The 15,994-nt window shown below is 42.2% G+C and overlaps 1 protein-coding gene across 1 annotated transcript; it reads left to right on the top strand.

Annotated features, from left to right (window-relative positions):
- The first annotated feature begins 3,399 nt into the window (after positions 1–3,399).
- Positions 3,400–14,915, top strand: chrnd (cholinergic receptor, nicotinic, delta (muscle)). Its single transcript, XM_047350052.1, has 12 exons — positions 3,400–3,521; positions 4,748–4,893; positions 5,211–5,255; positions 5,343–5,452; positions 7,604–7,759; positions 7,906–8,015; positions 10,781–10,981; positions 11,261–11,372; positions 11,899–12,013; positions 12,423–12,633; positions 12,766–12,884; positions 14,126–14,915. Exons 1-12 carry the CDS (start codon positions 3,464–3,466, stop codon positions 14,306–14,308), a joined length of 1,566 nt encoding a protein of 521 aa, XP_047206008.1. The 5' UTR covers positions 3,400–3,463; the 3' UTR covers positions 14,309–14,915.
- Positions 14,916–15,994: the final 1,079 nt, after the last annotated feature.

The raw sequence follows: 15,994 nt of genomic DNA, 5'->3' as shown, positions 1-15,994 counted from the left end.
TTATTAATGTTTTCCCAAGATCCTTCTTTAAACCCTAAGAACTTTTCTGCTCCTCTGACTATTATTTTAATCTTTTCTGTTTTGAGTTTAGCCTGTTCAGTGCAGTTAATGACATAAGCTACAAATAATATCAGTTTTTCCACAGACATTGTAACATTTTCCTCTGATTCTACTTTTCTTTGTTGATAATCTTGAATCCTAATTTGACCTTCATCCCTTGATCTTTCTTTCTGTACATTTTTGACTGCTTCAGCATAGCTTATGTTTTTAGTCATTTTAATTTGTTGGATTTCTTTTGCTTTCTTCCTTACCTCACATCCCCCGAATGTAACTCTATGTTGCCCTCCACAATTGCAACATTTTTCCTGCACTTCTTCCCCACAATCTTCAATTCTGTGATCTTCTCCACACTTTGGACATCTTTGTTTTCCTTTACAGACAGCTGCTATATGACCATATCTCTAACATTTATAACATCTTAGTGGTGGAGGAATGAAAGGCCTCACAGAAAAACTCAGATATCCTATTTTAACATTTTGTGGCAACACCTTTTCTTCAAAGTCTATTAAAATTGACAGGCTTCCTACTCTTTCACCATTTACATTTTTTGTCAGTCTTTTGAGATTTTTTACCTTTGCACCAACAATGCTTTTTTTTAACTTGTCTATATCTTCCTCCATAGGAATACCATAAATTACCCCCCGAATGATTTTATCTTCTCCTATAATCTTCCTCTCTGTCACCGTTTTCTTGCAAATGTTTTCCACTTGTAAAGCCTTTCTTCTTTGTTCTTCAGTTTTACACACCACCAGTATATTTCCATCTCTCAAGACCTTCACCATTTCAACATCTCCTATCTTTTTTTAAATTTCTCTAGATAGTGAAATAGGACTCAGGTTCTCTTTTTCTTCTTCATTTTTTATCTTTAATATTATTTTACATTCTTCCCTTCCGATTTTCCTCCTAACTACTCTCTCTTCTTCAGAACTGTTTTCTTCCAACTCTCTTTTATTCCTTTGGCTGTCTAACATTTTCCCTTCTTCTGCTTTACCTCTTCCGCGTCCTCTCCCTCTACTTACTGGCGTCCATTCATCAAAGTCCATATTATCCTCCTGTGTATCCATTCTGAACCATTCACATACCAGTTTATGCCTTTTACTGCCACTTCCAAAAGTAAATAATTTCTACCACTGTGGGGTTCTTAGTAGACCGACGTTTTCAGATCGAAGTTTCGCGCCAAGATCCTGCCTCCAACCAATCCTTTTCCGGGTTCAACCAACAACACCGCCGACCACCTCACCAATCAACCGTCTCAAGCTATTGACTCCACGGATTATCTTCTCGGTTGGCAGCACTCAAGTTTCAAAGCTCCTCAGGCTTACCTGCGAACGAACCTGGCTCACCCTCCACCATGCTCACCTTCCAAGATAACCCACCTGGTTTCACCTCAAGAGCAAGAAAGACAGGATTACCTGGACCAACCTACTTACCTGACACACTCCCCGAGTTTCCATCCATCCTTTCCCCCCTGGCGGATCTTCAAGTTTCCACCTGTAATACATACAGCGGCCAGTTCCTGTTTCCAGTATTCCAATACTTCATGATAAACTTATTAAACCTTTTCTGTGGCAGGGGTTCATCCTATAACCGGTGGGTTGCGGGTTCAAACCCCCCTCCATTCCTCTGTCGTGTCCTTGGTTAAGACACTTCACCTGCCGTGTATGGCTCCAGGTGGGACTCTACCAGCCTCAGTTAACATGTTAAAGGTTAAAGTTCATGACAGGACTGTTAAAAAAGGCTGAACAAGTCTTGACTGTTAGAGGGCTTTCCCCTAAAAGAAAATGGCAGCACGGCTTAGATGAATAAAGGCGACTTCTGGAACGATGTCGTTTGGACAGAAGAGAACAAACTAGAGAGGTTTGGTCACAAAGACCCGCACCATGTTTGGAGAAAACCAGACACTTCATGCACGGTGAAGGGGAGTTCATGGTTTCGATCAGAGGACCTACGCACCTCAACAAGGTGTGTTGTACCGGTGCCAAAGACCACACGTCTGAACGACTTCTGGAGCTACAGGCCGGTAACACTGACCTCCATCTAATGGAGACCCTCGTGAGATTGATCCTCAACCATCTTCGCCCCTGGTGAGGTCTTCATTGAATCCGCTGCAGTTCACCTACCACCCTGGCATCAGGGTGGATGATGCCGTCATCTTCCTCCGGCACCAAGGTCTGACCCACCTGGAGAAGCCTGGAGGCTCTGTGAGGATCATGTTCTTTGATTTCTCCAGTGGTTTTAATACGATCCAGTCTGGACTTCTGAGAGACAAGCTGGAGCAGTCAGAAATGGACCACCGCCTGTCCCAGTGGATACTTTTATTGTATTTAAGCGTTGCTTTGATTTTCCTAGGATGTCCACTCCTGTGAAGGCGATGTGTAGATTAAAGAAGATCCTGAATAAATTCAGACTTGTGCATCTAAACATTTTTAAAAAAAATAAAATCTACAGTTGTGAGTTCAGTCATCATAAAACCCTGGAAAAAGAGCAATTTAAATAAATAATGAAGGGACCCTGTTCAGATGCTGGACATACAAACAGCTCAAAACAAAAAAAGCTGTGATGCTCAGTTAATTCCAGCCAAACGAGTCGAAGTGAATCAGAAAATAAAGCAGTTTTTGGTTCTTCACAGGAGAAAAACAACTGGAGCCGAGTGGACCATCTCCACCTCCTCCTGATCACTCCGGTGATGATCCTTGGCACCGTCAGCACCTTCCTGAAGGGAATCTGCAGCCATCCTCCACGTCTGCCCTTTGAGGGCGACCCTCACGGCTACATCAACTACAGCAGACGCCTGGTCAACAACTCAGGCTCATTCTGAGGCTGAGCTGCACAGATCTGTGGCCTCAGCCTGATTTTTCTGACTTTTCTTTGTATTTTCTTAGTTTGAAATGAACATCTAGACTCAGTTTATCTCTCCTTTATTTGTGTGGTTTAATAAATATTTACGTTTTAACACTTTCTAGTTTTGTTCTTGACATTTTTAAACATTTATGCACCAACCAGATGACTGCAGCTGATGTCTCTGCTGTGGTCATGGCGGACATCTTTTGTGAAATTTATAAGAAACTCATTGACAACATCTTAATGTTTATTCCTATTATATATAACTAATTAAAAAGATTGTCACTCATATGAACACATAATGCCAAAGTTGGTTCATGTTTGGTTAACAACATTGTTTTAGGATCTGCAGAAGAAAATAATCCTAGAACGACTGGGATGAGACCATTTAAAACCAGTATGTTCAGCAGGAGAAGAACTGGCGGCAGCTGGCTGCTCGGTCCTGCTGTCAGTTTTCTATTTTCTCCCCTCTGTGTTTCTGCAGCTGCTGCTTGTCACTTACTGAGCTTCCTGCCTGAAGGTCTGTGGGTGAAAGGCCTCTGGTCCCCTCAGGCAGTCTACCATGGAGCTCCACCACGCAGCGCTGGTCACCGTGTTCCTGCTCACTCTGCTCTCAACCCGTGAGTTTATGGGATCATTTCCCCCCAACAGGCCGATCTTATGTTGTTCTCCTGCTTATAACTAATTTCTGTCGCTCTAAATGTGTTTCATTTATTTTTTATGACTAAGATTAGCTTTTAGTTTCAAAACGGCTGATTTCTAGTGCAACTTGTAAACATGTTTCTATGTTTATTTCAACTCCACTTTTTCTCTGAAGACGTTTTCATTTTAAGGAATCTAAAGCTTTTCATTACAAATAGTCTGTTTTTCTTTGTAAATAAAAACTTTTTAGGATTTTAATACATTCATTCTGCAACAAACAGATCAGATCTGGATTATTTTACTTTATTTAGCATTGTAATATTTCCACACAATCCAAAATTAGATGTAAAAATCTACAAAACAGAAACATAATTAGCAGAAAACTGATGAAAATGAACCGCAAACAGTTATTTAATTAAACTGTGATCAGATGAAAAAGGTCCAAACAAGTAGTTCTGAGCGGGGACTGAAGGTCCAGCCTGAAGAGGCTTGTCAGTTCCTGTCTGTACAACTGAGCAGGACTTTTAAATCCCTGCAGGACCCAGAATCTGATCCGCAGAACAGCTGCTGGGAAACCTGAGCTGCATGAAACCATCCAGACCCAGTTTGTTTTCCATCTGTGTGTGAGGGAACGTTTTGTTTACTGGTTTTCTTTCTGTTTTTATTGTTGGGATTTTTTATGTCAGGAAAAACCAGTAGTCTACAGCAGTGGTGTCCAAACGTTTGCCACATGGACCAGAACCATTTAGGGCAACGAGAGAGTTATTGCTGCTAAATGTGGTTCCACAAACCGTTGGATCATGGGGGTGTACTTACATTTCCACACACTTCAGGCTTCACCTGTGTATAAAAACAATGATAGTGTGGGACTAGTGGTGTGTTCCTTTATACTTCAGGTTAGATTTTAGTAACCTGGTACAGATCATATTTATTTTGTTTTTATCAGCAGAACTTGAGAACTGAAGGAGGGTGTACTTTCTTTTTGCGATGACTGCATGCCTTTTTTGTTTTTTTTTTGTATGTTTTGCACATCTTAAAGTCGGGTTGCCTTTAAATGTTGTCGATGAATCAAATGAACACTAAGCTTTGACCTCAGTGGGCCTAGTGTTGACTTTCAGGTGTTTCTGCACAGTAAAACCTAATAAAACTAACAGCTTCAGCTTCAATCTGAACCCTACAGCTTGTTTTTCTGTCCGCGTGACAGAGGGTCTCTGCAGGAACGAGGAGGAGCGTCTGATCAACTACCTGTTCAAAGAGAAAGGATACAACAAAGAGCTGAGACCCGTTAAGAAACAGCACGATGTCGTCGACGTATATCTCGCCCTAACTCTCTCCAACCTCATCTCTCTGGTGACAGAACATGCATGTTTCTGTTTTTAAACTCTGGGATTATTGTCTCCTTAATGTAGAAGAGAATGCTTCTTTAGGGGAGTTATGGGAATATCTGAAAAGTGTGGCATGCATTTGAGAAAGGCGTCCCCACAGCATGATGCTGCCACCGCTGTGTTTCAGAGTGGGGATGGTGTGTTCAGGAGTATGTGCCGTGTCAGTTTCCCTCCATGCACGGTGTTTTGCAGGAAGCCCAGACAGTTTATTATTTCACCCCCTACATGGCCTCTTGTTTCTACCTTCTGTAATTTAAGTCTTTTCTTCTCCGACATCTTTAGAAAGAAGTAGATGAGACGCTGCTGACTAACGTGTGGATCGACCATGTACGTTAATGTAACTTTCCGACTCGTCAAGCGAACCAGGCCTCCATCTCTGCATGTAAACCGTCTCTCTGTGCTGCTCTGACACAGGCATGGACTGACTACAGGCTGTCCTGGAACCCCTCGGAGTTCGACGGCATCAAGATGCTTCGCCTGCCGCCCAGCATGGTCTGGCTGCCGGAGATCGTGCTGGAAAACAAGTAAACTGGACTATTTCTTTAATTATTCTGACTTTTCTTTCAATTTTAAAACAGTCACATTTGAACCTTTTCACATTTTGTCAAATTACAACAAGCTTACATTTTTTTGAGATCGACCAACACAAAGTGGTAAAAAATCCTTGAGGTTTCCAGAATTCTTCATGAATAATAATCTGAAGGGAATGTTGTGCATTTGTATTCATTCACCTTTACTCCGATATTCCTAAATACGACCCACGTTAACTAGGTGCCTTTAAAAGTCACCTTTCCAGTAAGTCCTCCTGTGTGTAACTCAATCTGAGTCTAACTGCAGGTGTTCTGTGAAAGCCTCAGAGGTTAGTTAGAGAACCACCAGCTTAATGAAGACCAAGGACCACAGCAGACAGGTGAGGAGAAGGTTCTGGTTCAGTTTATCCCAAGCTTTGAACATCTCTGAGTTCTGTTCAATCCATCATCTGAACATGGAGAGAGGATGGACCAACTGCAGAACTACCAGGACATGAAGGTCCACCTAAACTGACAGGCTGGGCAGGGGGAGCATTAATCAGAGAAGCAACTGACAGGACAATGGTAGCTCTGGAGGAGCTGCAGAGATTCACAGCTAAGGTGGGAGAATCTGTCAACAGCACAACTTTTAAAGTGTTAAAACGGCCTAATCAAAGTCCAGATCTACATCCACTTATAAATGTTTCGTAGCTCTTAAACATCGCTGTTTGCAGACATCACGTCTAACTGAGTTTAAGCTGTTTTGAAAAGAAGAACCAGCAGAAGGTTCTTCTGTGGTCTGTAGATGTGCAAAGCTGGTAGAAAATACCCCAAAGACCTGCAGGTCCAGCTGCAGCCTAAAGTGGTTCTACAAACAGACTCAGGAGACTGAATACAAATACACACCATGTATGTTTTAGATTTTTATTTGTACAACTATATGAAATCAGTGTCTTATTTTTATTCCAGTTCACAATTATGCACTACTTTGTGTGATGGGACACTACTTTTTAATGATGGGACATTGAAGTTTGTGGTCCTAACTTGACAAAATGGAAAGTTTTCAGTGTGTATGAAAACTTTAGCAAGGCACTTTAACAAATGACCTGACAGAAATGTAAATTTCTACAACAAATAGCTGCACCAGTCTAATTCTGCCAATGAATGTGCAGGAAGGAGAGCGTGCTTGCAGCTGCATCTAATGATGGCAAACACAACGTTAGCCAGAAGAGGTGCACCAGAGAAGGTGTTCCTCAGCAGCATCTTTCCTTCCCAGCAGCTGTTTGGAAGCTTTGACACATGTAGCTTAGCTCACAATTATTCATACCCCTGGCAGATTTACGTTTAAAGTAATATAATTTTGCCAACATGTTTCTTCTGAGGCTGCACAGCTGGCGCACTTGAAAGAACGGGGGCCTTGCAGCAAGAAGGTCCTGGGTTTGGACCCTGATCTGGGGTCTTTCTGCATGTAGTTTGTATGCTCTCTCCATGCATGAGTGTGTTCTCTCTGGGTACTCTGACCCCTTCCACAGTCTACAAACATGACTGTTAGGGTAGTTTGTTACTCTAAGTTTAGGCATGAGTGTGTGTCTGTATGTTGTCCTGTGATGGACTGGTGACCTGTCCAGGGTGGACCTCTTATCCAATGCCAGCTGGAGATGGGCTCCTACACCCTGCGACCCTGCAAGGATTGGTGGGTATAGGGGATGGATGGATGTTTCTTCTGACTGGAAGTGATATTAACATTTTCGGGACGCTCAAAGCGAGTCCTGCCTTAATTCTCATAGAGAATCTGTGAAGGGAGATAAAGATTAGGGTGATGGCAAAGAGGCCTTCCAACTTCAAAGACATGAACATCATCACCAAAGATAAAAATGTGAAAAGCTGCCGAGAAAAAGGTTTGATTGCTGTGATGCCAATAAAGGTTTTTCCACCGATTATTGAGCGCTGGATAAACAATCTGTTTTTTAATAAAATATAATGATTTCTTTCCAAAACTGATCCTCCGTTTCTGTTGTTTTTATTTTGAAAGATGCCTTCCTCATTTCCCATCAGAAAATAACTCTGTGGTTGAAGGAAAACAACTATCTGCCAGGAGTATGAATAATTTAGCTCCCAACAGTACGATGACTTCCATATTATTCTGTAATCTTCTCGCCTCTGTAGTAACGACGCCCAGTTCCAGGTGGCCTACTACAGTAACGTACTGGTGGATCCTACTGGTCTCTGCTACTGGTTGCCTCCTGCCATCTTCCGTTCCTCCTGCTCCATCAACGTCAACTACTTCCCCTTCGACTGGCAGAACTGCACGCTGAAGTTCACGTAAGCAGCTCACAGTACATCTGCATATCTGAACACGAGAAGGTTGTGTGCGTCACATCAGTCATGAGAAGAACAAGCTCAGATCTGGCCTCAGTGTTTGTTCCTCCAGAAAAGCTGAAGGAGGTTTGGGTTTTTGCTGCTTGCAGCTCTCTGACGTACAACGCCAAAGAGATCAAGATGCTGCTGAAGGAGGATGGGAATAAAACACATAATCACACAGTGGAGTGGATCGTTACTGACCCGGAGAGCTTTACAGGTACCGACACCGTTTAACCTCCAGTTCGGGTCACAGTTCTTGTTTTTGTTTCTGTTCAGTCCGCATTTTTAATTAGTGCAAAATTATTACAACAAATTAAAATGATCTTTCAATAAAAACTGTTAGGTACAAAACAAGAAAACAGAGTTTTTGTCTTTTAGTAACCAGGTTTTTTCCTCTTTAATCTGACATTAAATAGAACAACATCTTTTCAGGGACTTTTACTTAAAAGTAGACCTCGGTGCAACCAAATCTGCTTTTCATTTTTCATTTCATTTATTAAACTTGGCTAAATACAGCAAACTTTTTCAAAAAACAGTGACCCAAATGCTATTCTTCTTCCTGAAAATGGACTCAGTTGAGCCCAAAACAATTGGCAAACTGGACCTTTCTTTTAATGAGTCAAAGATGCAAAACCCTCTTTGGTTTTAGATCTACAAACATCCCTGTCCTGAAAAAAATCTGACGACTTTATTTATTCAATTAAATAATTTCATGCATCTAATTTTTTGTGATTTTAGCTTTTTAAAACTTAAAATCTTTGGCTCATGAACACTTATTATTGTTAAATCTTCTTCTTATTAAATCTTATTATTAAATCGATGATTTTGCGCCAAAAAGTTTGTACTCCCCTGCTCCGACCCATATATGGAAACTGATGCCGGTCGAGGACAGAACCTACATTGTTATCTGCGATTTCTTTCATTACTATCCATAAAAAACACGTTTCTCTTCGCTTGCTTGTTTGTTTTGGCCAAAATAAGCCTAAATGTTGCTCTGCCGTGTTTTGTGGAAATATTAAGGAATAGTGAGAAGATAAAGCAAGCAGGATCTGTCAGATCTCCTGATGCTGAAGGAGCATCCCTCGTCTGGATTATGGTTTCAGCTGGAGCCCGATACTGAATTCATTACAGCATTTTACCGAGGAACGGAAGATGGATTTAACAATGATGCCTTCAGGCTGGACGTGTTATTCAAGCATTTTTATAAGATGGAGCAGAGATTCAACCAGTAGTGTGAACCTCGTTCGTTCGTTCGTCGTCTTCCGCTTATCCAGGACCGGGTCGCGGGGGCAGCAGACTCAACAGAGACGCCCAGACGTCCCTCTCTCCAGACACCTCCTCCAGTTCCTCCAGGGGGAGCCCAAGGCGTTCCCAGGCCAGCTGAGAGACATAGTCCCTCCAGCGTGTCCTGGGCCTCCTCCCGGTGGGACGTGCCTGGAACACCTCCCAAGGAAGGCGTCCAGGAGGCATCCGGTATAGATGCCCGAGCCACCTCAACTGGCTCCTCTCGATGTGGAGGAGCAGCAGCTCTACTCCGAGCTCCTCACCCTATCTCTAAGGGAGAGCCCGGCCACCCTACGGAGGAAGCTCATTTCAGCCGCTTGTATCCGGGATCTCGTTCTTTCAGTCATGACCCAAAGTTCATGGCCATAGGTGAGGGTAGGAACGTGGACCGACCAGTAAATTGAGAGCTTTGCTTTTCGGCTCAGTTCTCTCTTCACCACAATGGACCGGCACAGTGTCCCCATTACTGTGGCAGCCGCACCGATCCGTCTGTCGATCTCCTGCTCCATTCTTCCCTCACTCGTGAACAAGACCCCGAGATACTTGAACTCCTCCACTTGAGGCAGGAACTCCCCTCCAACCTGAAGAGGACAAGCCACCCTTTTCCGGTCGAGAACCATGGCCTCGGACTTGGAGGAGCTGATCTTCATCCCAGCCGCTTCACACAATCAGGTGTGAACCTGATTTACATTATTTTATGCATGAACTGGAACAGATTTGCACTCATAAACAGTGATAAAAATGGCTTTCGTACACTATTATATCGCTCAATGATGCCTCGGGGAATTATTGGTTTAGATTCTGGAAATTATTTTAAATAAATCTGATTATTTATTAATAATGGTTAAAAAAATGGAGAAAAAAACTAAAATAATTCAGATTTTGTATTTAAATAAATGCAATCTTGGAAACTGAATTGTTCATTTAAAATCATATTGTGATAATTAGCTAAATTATTTCATGCAGCTCAGAGATGCGCCAGAAATCCACGTTGCAGGAGTCAGCACCTCCTCCAGGTATCCTTGAACATGAAGCAGGAAGGTAGAAGTGCAAACAGAGCAGCATCAGCAGGAAGAAGCTGCTGTGCTCCTGTCTCTGCTAACAGCTACTGTTTGTTTACAGTCCTTTTTTATGTGGTCTTATTATAATAAACGACGGAGGACAAAATTACTCTCAGCCCTTTAGAGCCCTGTTAGAGTTGTAGTTATAAAAGAGTTTAGGATCTCGCTGTAAATAGCAGCTCTGCTCCAGGAGACACCATGCTGTTTGCTTACATTAACATGCATCAATAAAAATGATTGATTCAAATAACAACAAAGACATTCTATAACATGAATTTATCTTCTAAACACCTGTAAACATACATCATCTTACATTATGACCAGAATTACTACACATTTAAACCCATTTTCAATACGTTTCACCTTGTTTAACTCTGGATTCTCGACATAATTAGAAATGTCCTTTCCCAGAGAAAAACTGGTCCATGCATTTGTTCCTTCAAGGCTCAACTAATGTAATTCTTTACTATCAGGTCTGAAAATTTGACACATGTTGTTTGAAAAGTCTTCAGCTGATCCAAAATGCTGCAGCAGGAAGTGTGATGGGAACTAAACAGAGAGATTAAATTTCTCTGTGACAGAAAGAGCAGTAAATTAGGACCTAACGATGTAAAGCTTGTTCTCTTGGTTTCTGCAGAGAACGGAGAGTGGGAGATCATCCACCGGCCGGCCAAGAAAAACACCTTCAAGCACATTCCCATGGAGAGCAACAAGCACCAGGACATCACCTTCTACCTGGTCATCAAACGCAAACCTCTCTTCTACATCGTCAACATCATCATCCCCTGTGTGCTCATCTCCTTCCTGGCCTCACTGGTCTACTACCTGCCTGCAGACAGTCAGTTTATGCTCACACTTGGTATTAGATGAGAAGCAGCTGAGGTGACCAGGAACATGTTCTTCTTTAAAGACATTTTCATCCTGCAAAGCTAAAAGCTTTACGTCTGTTTTCATTGTAGCTGACTTTAGCTTGAACTTGGAGAAATGTGTATTTAGAAGACCTTACCAGAGTTTTCCTGCTCTAACTTGTCTCCTGAACTATTTTGAGTTAATCGCTCTGAACTTTGAGCCCCAGACTCTTTTGTTGTTAGAGAGAAACCTAATGTTTTGTGTTTAGGTGGTGAGAAGATGACGCTGTCCATCTCCGTGCTGCTGGCTCAGTCTGTCTTCCTGCTGCTGATCTCTCAGAGGCTGCCGGAGACGTCCATGTCTGTCCCGCTGATAGTCAAGTAGGAAAAAAACTGTTTTCCAATATATTCAGGTGCAAAAACCTTTACTTCAGACGTCCTGATTGTCTTTCAATGATGTTCTTTGGATTTTCTTGACTAATTTTCAGTCCAGGACCTCTGAAACTGGACCAACTGGTGTTAACATCTTAGCAAAGATTAAATAAATCTGTTAACAGCATTGAGTCACAATAAATTCCCTTTTCTTTAGTTGAATCGATTAAAAAGATCAAAGCTTACAGTCTGACAGACAGAAAGTAGGACTTTATCTCCACCAAGGTGATTCCAAAATGATCTGCAGCTGAAAACATGGTTTATAGTAGATGATCAGCTGAAGGATGATGCATCTCTTGGAGACATTTCTCATCTGTTGTCCTCCACTTCTATTAAGTTGATTTCCCACATGTTGGACACCAAACTGTTGGTCCAAATATCTACTGTACTGAACCAGCATCTAGAAGACCATTGGGGTTCTTCTGTATTGTTGTCCTTACCTAAATCTAAGAGGTTTCTGTGTATTTTTCCTCAGATATTTGATGTTCATCATGGTTCTTGTTACGATCGTCGTGTTGAACTGTGTCGTCGTGCTCAACCTGCACTTCCGTACCCCCAGTACACACGTCATGTCTGAATGGACCAAGAAGGTAAGGAATAGAAACAACATATTTAATCTCTTTTATGGCTCTTGTTTTTTTTTTTTTTGAGGAAAAACTCCCTTTTAACAGGACCATGAATACTTTCTATGGGAAAGGAAAAGGCTAAAACGCAGAGTAAATGGCAGCAGTAGTTCCATCAGTGGCTCAGTCAGTAAAAGAGATACAGCTAATCACGCACTGAGCCAGGAGTACTTTCTATAGGAACAAATAACAGCTTTGTTAATGTTTCCATACAGGGAAAGATGTCTTTTGAAAGACAAAACTGTGGGACAACAGAAAGTTCTCACAAAGCTAATTATAACAATAATTACTAATAACTCAGAAGGTGAGAGTAGTAGGAGAATAAAGGGGATGAAGTAAAATAAGTTAAATGACCTTTAGTCGACTTTTTGTCCAGTTTTTCCTTGAACGGCTGCCCCGGATCCTCCATATGTCCCATCCTGCAGACGATGAGCCAATGTGGGATGGAGCGTTGCCACGACGATCCAGTTCGGTCGGGTACATCACTGCAGCAGAGGAATATTACAGCATCAAGTCCCGCAGCGAGCTGATGTTTGAGAGGCAGTCAGAAAGGCATGGCCTGTCAAAGCGGCCCACGCACGCCTCAGGTACATCCCAACAGGTCCACAAAGATCCAAACCTGCTGCAAAGTTCATCTGGCACCTCTACTGGGACAGTCATTTAATTAGTCAGGCTGAGACGGATTACCAGTAGACACTGATGGGGCTGTTTGTGTTTAGTGTTGAAGCCGGAGGAAGGTGATGGCGTGACGGATCAGCTGTACGGAGAGATCAAGCCGGCGGTGGACGGAGCGAACTACATCGTCAAGCACATGCGCAACAAGAATGACTACAACGAGGTGAGAAGCAGCACCATGCCTGAGTTTTTCCTTTAAAGATGAATGGGTCAGAACAAGCGTGAGGCCGGTCAGAAGAAACCCAGATCAGAACCACGCGGCGTGCTGATCCTACCGCTCCTTCGCCATCTCATATAGTTTTAAATATAGAGTGGAGCCGCCTGTCTGGTTCCCACAGACCAGGGAGATGTTTGACAGCTGATGAAGTGAACTCCTACCTGCTCCTCCTATAGTACTGGAAGGAAACCTGGTTATGGGGCAAACTTCTACCAGGTGGAGGATGCCAGCACAAGGATTATTTCCTCTACAGGTTCTTCAACATTTTGTTCCCTGAACTTTTTCCTGATTTAGGGTTTATTTTGGGTCTAAAACTGGTCGTTTTACATAGATTACATTTTCTCCTCTTCCTGCAGGAGTTGCAGTGATCTGGGAACCAAAAACTGCACCTGTGAAACAGTAGAGTCCAGAACGTTTTAAGAACAGTCAAACCAGAGCAGAACAGCAGGAATATCACATCATGTCGTAGCTGTTCCTGTTTAAAAGCCACTCCAAACTGTGTAGAAATGTGAAGGTAGAATGGATTTAACTGAACTGTTTCGATCCAAACTTTCTGTGCTGGTTAGAGGAGGAAAGGAGCTCTGATCTGGAGAACAACCTGATGTCTGAAGACCTCATTTATGACGATTTCAAAGCGTTAAAAGCAGAGTTTGAACATAAATACTCAGCATGGGTGGCTGAGTTCAAACGTTTCCATACAAAAAAAACAGAAATCCTGTCGTGTAAATTTAAGTTAGCAGAAAATATATCAGAGGAGGACAAACTGGGAGACGACTGAAATAAAATACCTGAGATCTTCAACCAGTAAGACATGCTCAGCATCTTCCCACCTTCGGTTCATGGTCCATCCAAAACGTCCTACTTCTGTACCAGGACCGTTTTAGATTTCTACCCCGGTGCTCTGATTTGGTCCTGGTTCCTGGTTCCCTGTGATTGAAGAAAGCATCTATAGAGGTTCTTTTTGTGTGGTTAAGATCATAATCAGTCATATTTCATAAAGGTCAGCTGGCCCAAACAGGGATCAGAACCAAAATAAACTGATCTGTGATGTTTAAGATTATTAGTACGAAATGTGTTTAGAAACTGGGAACATGCAGGTAGGAAATGTTTGGGTCAAACTGACCCAGAACCAAGAAGACGTGACAATAAAGTGAATCAGAGAAGAAACCAGGCTGTTGTCTTCACAGGAGAAGGACAACTGGAGCGGTATCGCTCGTACAGTGGACCGTCTCTGCCTCTTCCTGATCACCCCAGTGATGACCTTTGGCACCATCATCATCTTCCTGACGGGAATCTGCAACCACCCCCCACACCTGCCCTTCAAAGGAGACCCACACGACTACAGCGAGGACAACCCCCGCCTGCTGTGACCCCGGCGCTCTCAACAGCAGTTCTGTTGCAGCTCGGTTCTGTTTGCTTGGCTCTTTTGTTACAGGTTCTGTTGCCGTTATCAGCTTCATATTTTACTTCTGTGTCTTGAGTTTGAAGTGAGTATTTTATGCCTGGTTTGATGTAACATCTGTTTTCTGCATTGGGAGCTCAGTCTGTGTCTCCAGGACACAAAACATGTTTTAAATGTTTCTTTTTTTTAATAATTGCCAAAGAAATATTGTATAGCAACATAATTAGTTTTTAAATAAATGTTATTTACTTCCACACTCACTATACATAAAAAAATATTCATAACTTTTCATAGTTTTTAAACTCTTAAAACCCGATTTTATTGATTAAAGTTTAATTGTTTAGGAAAATTCAGGAAAAGTAACTTTTTATTGGATTTTCTTTGGGATGGTAATATCCAAGCCAAAAATCGGCAGGAAAAAATCTTGCTTTGATTCATTTTAGGTTTTATGAAGGCCTTTATTTACCCCAGTCCTCACCATACATAACGAATATTCATCCTTTTTCTGAATTCGTATTCCCCTAAATGCCAGTTTTAACAAATAAAGTTTATTTTTTGTTTTGAAATCAAAACCATTTTTGGGAGTCTCTATCATCTATGCCTTTAAGCATCAGAAAATGGCAAATTCTGATCAAAAACGTTGACTTTTTAAAATGTTTTGCTATTGCACATATGGTTAGATGTTATATACATTATATATAAGCCGGAGTACCCGGAGAGAGCCCACGCATGCACAGAGAGAACATTCAAACTCCATGCAAAAACTGAAGGTCCTGGAACTTGAAAGCGAAACGTTCTTGCCAGGAGTTACTTACAAAAAGTGCCGATGTGACACAGATTTGCTTACGCTGAAAAACAAAAGAACAAAAGTTATTATTCAGACCCTTGACCCCATCTAAAACAACGTGGCCAAATATTCTTCCGTTTGCATCAACATGGCCAAAATGATCCATAACTAAACATTATTCAGGGAACCAGGAGGGGTTCAAACACATTAGTTACCAGATTTAAACTCGTTAAATAATTAATAATCACTCTTCATACTTCTACAGGGACATATAAACACCGCATTTCTTTGCTTTATATGTATAATAAAGTTTTTGGATTCTTTATTTCGTTAGAAAACATGAGGAAAAACAAGCAGATTAAGATATGAAGCCGTTATTTATTTTATTGTAGGATATTCCAGATTATTGTGTGAATTTATTTAAACAGACCTCTGTCTGCTTCATAGCTGCAGCTTCAGTAGGGTTTTACTGTCCAGCTCTGATGTTTCGCTCCACCTTCTGTCTCCAAAACCTTTTCCTCAACTCAGTTTTCATTACTGAAACCGCTCTCTGAAGTTCCTACAGTCTGTGTACTCAGAAAACCGACCTAATAGGTTCTGGAGGTCATGTGACTCAGTGGAGCGTGGTGCAGTCCTGAGCGTGCGGCTTCAAAGCAGTCTTAATAAGGCATGAGAGAAAACATCTAAGCCTTGTAATACTCGTACTCGTCGTCTTCTGCTTTATCCGGGACCGGGTCGCGGGGGCAGCAGACTCAGCAGTGACGCCCAGACGTCCCTCTCCCCAGACACCTCCTCCAGCTCCTCCAGGGGGAGCCCAAGGCGTTCCCAGGCCAGCTGAGAGACATAGTCCCTCCAGCGTGTCCTGGG

The sequence above is a fragment of the Girardinichthys multiradiatus genome, chromosome 21 (assembly GCF_021462225.1).
Source record: "Girardinichthys multiradiatus isolate DD_20200921_A chromosome 21, DD_fGirMul_XY1, whole genome shotgun sequence".
Lineage (NCBI taxonomy): Eukaryota > Metazoa > Chordata > Actinopteri > Cyprinodontiformes > Goodeidae > Girardinichthys > Girardinichthys multiradiatus.
This window is presented reverse-complemented; position numbering and strand designations above follow the sequence as displayed.